The sequence below is a fragment of the Opisthocomus hoazin genome, chromosome 30 (assembly GCF_030867145.1).
Source record: "Opisthocomus hoazin isolate bOpiHoa1 chromosome 30, bOpiHoa1.hap1, whole genome shotgun sequence".
NCBI lineage: Eukaryota > Metazoa > Chordata > Aves > Opisthocomiformes > Opisthocomidae > Opisthocomus > Opisthocomus hoazin.
The window spans coordinates 2,911,894-2,918,879 of record NC_134443.1 but is presented as its reverse complement, the minus strand read 5'-3'; the positions used below and the strand labels follow the sequence as shown (position 1 = coordinate 2,918,879).

The following is a 6,986-nucleotide window of genomic DNA, read 5'->3' as shown; positions in this document are numbered from 1 at the left end:
GCATGGAAATGCCTTTTGTGCTGACAGCCCCGGGGCTGCTGTGAGGGATACTTTGCTGGTACTTAAAAAATGCCATCACCGTCCACGTAAATGCAAAATGGAGCAGCTACACAGAAAATGAGTCAAAGCAGAAATGTCAGAAAAGTGGATATGGTGCTTGACGAAGCCTGAAATTGTTAGTTCGTGAGATCAGCACACCCCCGTGGCATCCTCATTCCAGATTTGCAGCGCATAAAAGGGCTTTCGGTGTTGTACCCACTCACTCGACCAAGGTCATTTGGAAGGGAATTAATTAATTTAAATAGGGGAATATATATTCCATCCACTGCCTGACGCAGTCCACCCCTGTGCTTGTTGTGCTGGTGTCCGTAGGGACCCTGTACTCAGAGTTCACCTCCTCCAGTCATCCGTACTACACATAGGGCAACATCTGCCATTCATCATGGTCCTGATGTCACCCTTGATTCTCTCACCATCTCACTGACCATCAGCTTTCTCTGGAAGGTGATGAGATCATGTCCAGATATCACAGACCTTCTCTGACAAACCAGGTCCAACCCGCAGCCCCATCCGCGAAGCCAGCTGGAAAACCTCCTGTGATTTCTCACAGAAAATTTCAACTTCCCGCCAGCAAATCAAAAGCCGGATTTTTGTGATGGAAGCTTATGCAAGAAGAAAAAGTCCCTGTTGACTGGTAACATTTTCCATGTCAGAAGATGGCTTTGTTTCGCGGAAATTGCAGTTTTTAAAGAATTGTGCCCTCCACGCTTTTTTAGATTTCTTCTGCAACTTCAGTGCCGAGGTACTCCATGAAGAAAGGTCATCATATCAGGAAAATGTTGTTAATTAAAACCTGAAGTCTGTTTTTAAAGAACAGGAGCATTAAAATCTAAGTTTCAGATGATGCTATTCCTGAACCTTGCTAATCCAGACTTCAGAATATTTCATACATGATAAAAAAAGTCCACTTAGAGTCCAGCTTTATGAAAGAAAAACACAATTTCGCAAAGCTAGCATAATGAAAAGAGGTTTTCCCATTTCTGATTGTATGTAAGTACAAAAGGTAACTGAGTGTAGCCCCTGCTCTATCATCAGTTGCTTCCAGCTGCAGACCATGGTCCATTGGCACAAAGAATGGGCAAGAAGAGGCAGTAAAATCATCTCATCTCTGCTGAGCATCAGGCTGGGCTTCCAGCTGTGCGTAAAACACCAAGAGAGCAATTTGCGGAAAAAAACCCAGCTCCGCGGAACACACCACAAACACAGCAGTTCCTGGTTTAGGGTGGGTCAGGGTCTTGTTAAGCTGAAATAGAGTTCAAAAATCCATCACTTCTGTTGAAAACAGTATCTCACTGTTCTACTAGTTTTTTCTTTTTTAAAAAAAATTACTGTTTATTTCAGCAGGAAGCTTGCTTGCTTTCAATGATAGATTTTTCTCTGTTTTCTTTCAGCCCTATGAAAAACCATTGCCATTTGCACACCTCTGCCTCAACTGCCTGTGTCAAGGAATGAGCCGCTGGGTACCGGGGCATGGGACTGAACACCAGGACTTCTGGGCTTTTCTGTGGTTTTCCCACTGCCTTGACAGACTCCTTTTAGGCACATCACTCAGCATCACGGCATTCCAGGTATCCTTATCCCAGGATCCCATCTGACTAACATTAGGTAATAGCGTATTTGAACATGACCGGTGGGAGAACTAATTCGATAATGGCCGCTGCATATGCAAAGAGCTAAGCTGATATTGCATCAAGAGACATGCTAATTGCAGCTGATTAATCCAATAGCAAGTGCCAGAAAAAATATACGTACAGACGTGGCACTCACTGCTCAGCTATTAATTCCCGTGGCATGCCTCATTTCTAAGAGAGCGCAGCCGCATATAAAAGCTTTCGGCCCCAGCACTGTCCTCAGGATTTGGAATCCCCACACTGCCTGTCTGTCACCGGTCACTGGGTGAGTTGGATTCTCTCAGCTGTCTCGGATTCCTCAATTTTTTTCATAGAAAGAGCGAAAAAAAGAAGTTAGTGGGTTTTTTTCTTTTTCCCAGACTGTTTATCCCCAAGGGCTTGGCCATCTCTGCCACAGGATGCACTACTGTAAAGGCGACAGTGACCAGGACTTGTGCCATGAAGGCTCGGTCTGCGGTGAGAAGGGCTGGACGTGGCACAGTTCCACAGGGTGCTGCCACGAAAGCCCTGTGGACCTTTCCCCTTGCCACGACCCCGGCAGCCTCAGCCGCGACATCGAGGGGTCCTGCCAGAGCGAGCCGCAAGCCTGCCAGCCCATGGAGCCATGCCCACCCCGGAGCTGCTGCCCGCCACAGCAAAGCTGCGATTTCGGCAAGCCCCGGCGGCGGGTGGAGGTGAGCCATGTGCAGCCCGTCTGCCCCCCACCCGTGAAAATCCATCGCCGGCCGCTGCAGCAGTACCGGCCACCCCTGCACTGCGAGGAGCCGGGTTGCTGTGGTAAACCCCGGCAGCGAGTGGACCAGTGCCCCATGGAGGATGTCTGTCCCCCCGTGATGCTGCATCCCCGGCATCTTCAGCATCGCTGCCCCTGCATCCCTTGCTGCTGCCCACCCGTCCAGCGCTGCTGCCCGGCCACTGTGCCCCTGCCGCCGCAGCCCGTTCAGCACCAGCAGAAGCAGGTTCCTCTCTTGCCACCCTGTTTGCAGAAGAAATAAGCACGGGGCCAGCGAGGCGCTGGGACCTCTCCCCAGCATGTGCCCACACGCTGCTCAGAGTGGGAGATGCTTCGCTCCGCTTTCAGCATGATGCAATGCTGCCGTGGCTAAAGGCTCGTTGTTGCTCTTCGCACACTGGATTCAGGGTCCACAGTCCCCTGCTTGACCCCAGCACTGGCACTTTAAATTCCCTGCAAGGGAATAGCCTTTAATCTTCCAAACATGACCTCTCTCTTCCTTAGGGTAGAGCAGCCGCTTCTCCCCTCTTCTGAGAAGATGAGCAGCCTGGGGATGGAGAAACCAAACAGAAAGAGCCTGAGCAAGGACAAGGAATCCACCTACCTTGGATTCACCATGTCCTGTGGGCTCACCCGACTGTGATTTCAAGATTGTTTGAAAACAGAGACAGGACCGTACTGCAAAAAAAGTACACACTGTGACCGCAAGAGCATCAAGGACTCCTGCAATTTTATTTTCTCCCTGTGTATTCAAGAATAAAGTTGAAAAAATTTAGTTGACACTTGGTTCCTGTATTTTTACCCACAAATATATTACCCACGTTACAATAGGAAGATGTTAAAAGTCATTAAAATTCTCACCAGGAATCTTGCAAATTTAAAATCAAAATAAAAGTTCACACATCGGGATTTCAGCTCTGGCTGTAGCAGTTTCACCAGGCTGAACTTCACCCGCGTGCTGGAAAACCCTCTCCACTGTGGTTACCCACCGCAGAATCAACGGATGGATTTCACCATGGTCCATCAGCCAGGATCTGGCTACAAACAGTTTGTTCCATCATGTGTGCCATCACCTTCATCAGCCGGATAGTAACACTGCACCGGGAGGCCATCCGTCATACAAACATTAATCACAGTAATGAGCGTGTGCCCCAGCACGTGAGGTGTGTCTGTGCGTGCCGGGAATGCCTTTTCACTCCGTGCAGGAACGTACAGGCAGGCTCTTCCCCTGCAGCTCCCCGTTGCTTGGCTCTTGCAGGCTCACTGGGAATGAGCTGTTTCTCTCTCAATTTGGAAAAATCCCTCCTTTTGGTGCGTTAAAATACATACTGCTGTTTCTTTGTGTTGCCTAAGCATAGCCCCAGCGTGTCCTCGCAGCCGCTAGCAACCACCAAGGAAAACCAGAAAGAAAAAAACAAATTCATTCTTGTTTCCTTAATGCAGAAAACCACAACAATTTATTTCTCTCACATCCAATTTTAACCAAACAAAAAGTCACTTACTTATGAACTTTAACTGTAGAAATCCCTTATTTTATTAGCTGTTCTCTTCCCAGCCCCTTCTCGCCAAAGCCAGTTCCCAGGCACGGTCCCAGCGTGGTGTCTGAAGGTCTGACCCAGAGCCCACAGACCAAGGCCCAGCTTAGCCCTCACGCCAGCGCTTACAGGTCAGCTTGGGTCCATCTTTTCTTCCCAGATGCTTTTCACCAGCCACCCCAGCCCTCGCATCCCAGTTAGCCCATCCCAGCCACAGGACTATTTTTCCAGCCTGCCCAGGTCCAGTCCTCTGGCAATTTCAGCTGCTCACCTCAATTTGGTGGCACTTGTAGATTTTCCAAGTCCACACCATGATCCGGGGCATTAAGGAAGATGTTAAACAGCTCCCTCGCCAGTATCAGCCAGTTTTTCACCCACCACGTAGTTTACCCACCCAGTCCATACCTCTACCAGTTTAACTACTAGGCTGTCATGGGAGACTGTGCCAAAAGGCTTGCAAAGGTTGAGGTAGCACCATCCATCGCACTCCACTATCTGCGGAGCAAACCTCTTCATCACTGAAACCCGTCAGCACAATTTGCTTTTGGTGACTGAGCTGGGTCTTCTCAATCACCTGTTTGTGCTTCAGGCACCTGGAAATGCTCCTCACGGGTAGCAGAAGGGGAAGGCCAGGACATTACCACTGTGCACATCATGGCTCCTGACTCACAGGTCACCCAGCAGTGTCCACTCAGTGTCTCCGTCCTCTGAAGATGGTGAATAAGCACATTATTACCCGCCTCACGTAGCCAATGTGTGGCTTAAACAGTGCGAATCCTTTATGTGCACCACTCGGTAACTCCATTATAATTAAGAGATGCTTATCAGGAATCATGAGTCAAGCAGAACATGTCAAGTGCTGGGAACAGCATCCAAATGGAGAAGATGTTTTGTCAATAAATAATTTAGTCCTCGTTCCTGCAACGTGTTTCATTTACAAGCGGAACACTTGGAACCATATAAAAGGTCTGCGTCTCTTTGCCTCTCACAATCTGCTCTCCCGGCCAGCATCTGCCTTCCCTCGTGAATTGGGTAAGACACATCCTGGAGCAGCCAGGTTCACTTTTGGATGGGTGTCTGGATTCAGGAGATCACGGACCTTGCACGCTTGCACTGTCCTTCAGGCGATGTCTACACAGAAGGGCTAGAGGACAGTGCGCTAAGCCAAGAAAGAAGCTGTTGGGGGACTTGGGTGTGGGATTTACTGTAGTGTCACTGTGTGTTGCAGTGCCTTATGTCATTTCTGTTCTTGGAGGGGAAAAAAATCACGGGTAAGGTCAAAAAAAGGGTTTGGGCGTAATATGACCAGTACTGGGCAACAGCAAAAATTTCCTTTAGATTCAGGCTTTCAGGATAAGCAAGGTTGACCTCTGAATGGCTCTCTAGAGCAGCTTTATGGGAAATGAGCAGAAAACAGAGGAGATGGAATTGCAAGACTATCTGGCCATGTGTTTTCTAGGTTTCTCCCTACAACTCAAACATGACATACTCTTCTGGAAGAGAATCATACTTCAACTTGAATTCAACCTGGTATGATCCTTCGGGGTCCTGGCTGGACACCCGGCGCACACCCTTCTGCTACGGCTACAACACCTGCTCCTCGGGGTGTGAAGGCGAAGGTGTTGAAGGCATGAGAGGGCACAACTACCGGCATTACGGTTATCGGCAGCCAGTCTGCTCCGAGAGATGCCATGGCTATGCTGCATCTGACTCATGCCATGGAGGCGGGGGCTCAAGCTGTGCCAGGAGGCCCACGTACAGCTATGGGTCATCAGGAGGATGCAACAGCTACGGGAGGTCGGTCTGCTCCGAGAGATGCCATGGGTCCTCAGGTTCATGCTCCGGAGGTGGTTCGAGCTGTGTCAGGAGACCAACATACAGCTATGGGTCATCAGGAGGATGCAACAGCTATGGGAGGTCAGTCTGCTCTGAGAGATGCCATGGGTCCTCAGGTTCTTGCTCTGGAGGTGGTTCAAGCTGTGTCAGGAGACCAACATACAGCTATGGATCATCAGGGGGATGCCACAGCTACGGGAGGTCGGTCTGCTCCGAGACGTGCCACGGATCAGGGTACCAGGGGGGCAAGCCGTGCTACAGCAAGCCAAGACAGCAAATCCCACAGTGCTGCCCGGTCCAGACCTGTCCCCCTCCAGTGCAGAGCTGTCCCCCTCCGGTGCAGACCTGTCCCCCTCCAGTGCAGCAAGGCTGCGTGCCCGTGACAAAGTGCATCCCAAGCCAGCAGCAGAAGCAGGTCTGCAAAGTGCCAGCCCAGAAGATAAAGTAGAGGACATGAGGAGTGGGGAGGAATGACAGAAACTTCTCACTCTTGCCTTGATAGTCAACGCGTCCCATGTTCCTCACAGATCTCCACTCTTCCTGTCCTTTTGCTTGTAATGTGCTTTGAAGGTGTAACCCATTGTCTCTGTGAAATATTAAGTGCTGTTCATCTCCTTATTTCACAGCAGATGTGGAGGCAATAAAAAATTATGGTTCATAATGCACTTGTATCAGTGTTTTCCACTTCATCCCTTCGAATTGCTGCAGTTCCTTCTTGTGGCCAACGCTGGTGTTTGCAGCATCCCCATTCACTCTCACACTGAGGTTCTTGGTTGATTCAACCTGGTGTCTTACTACTCCTACTTCAGACAACTTCCTCACTGAGAAGTAACTAACAGTTTTCACCACGGACTCTTTATACAACGCACCAATTAAATACTAATACACAATGTGAAAAAACCCACACAATTCATCCGGGAGTCATAAATGAGACGGTCTGCTTGACACATCATTTCATCCACTGACGAGGCAATGAGTGCAGTTTGACTTGTATCAGAAGTCTCCAAAACAAGCCCTGGGGAGAAAAGGCAGGAAGAGGATTTGGGAATAGGAATGGGCACAGCTCGTGCAGAGCAAGAGGGGATACCAAAGCTGGTGGAAGAGAAATGAAGGTCTATGGTCCATTAGACCTTCAGAGATCCCAAGTATGACAGATGTTGTCTCACCCCAAGGTAGGCAGCTCCTGCAGGA

The 6,986-nt window shown here is 49.5% G+C and overlaps 1 protein-coding gene across 1 annotated transcript; it reads left to right on the top strand.

The window, feature by feature from the left end:
* Positions 1 to 5,439: 5,439 nt before the first annotated feature.
* Positions 5,440 to 6,243, top strand: LOC104326417 (uncharacterized). The gene has a single exon (XM_009931198.2). It carries the CDS (start codon positions 5,440 to 5,442, stop codon positions 6,241 to 6,243), a length of 804 nt encoding a protein of 267 aa, XP_009929500.2.
* Positions 6,244 to 6,986: the final 743 nt, after the last annotated feature.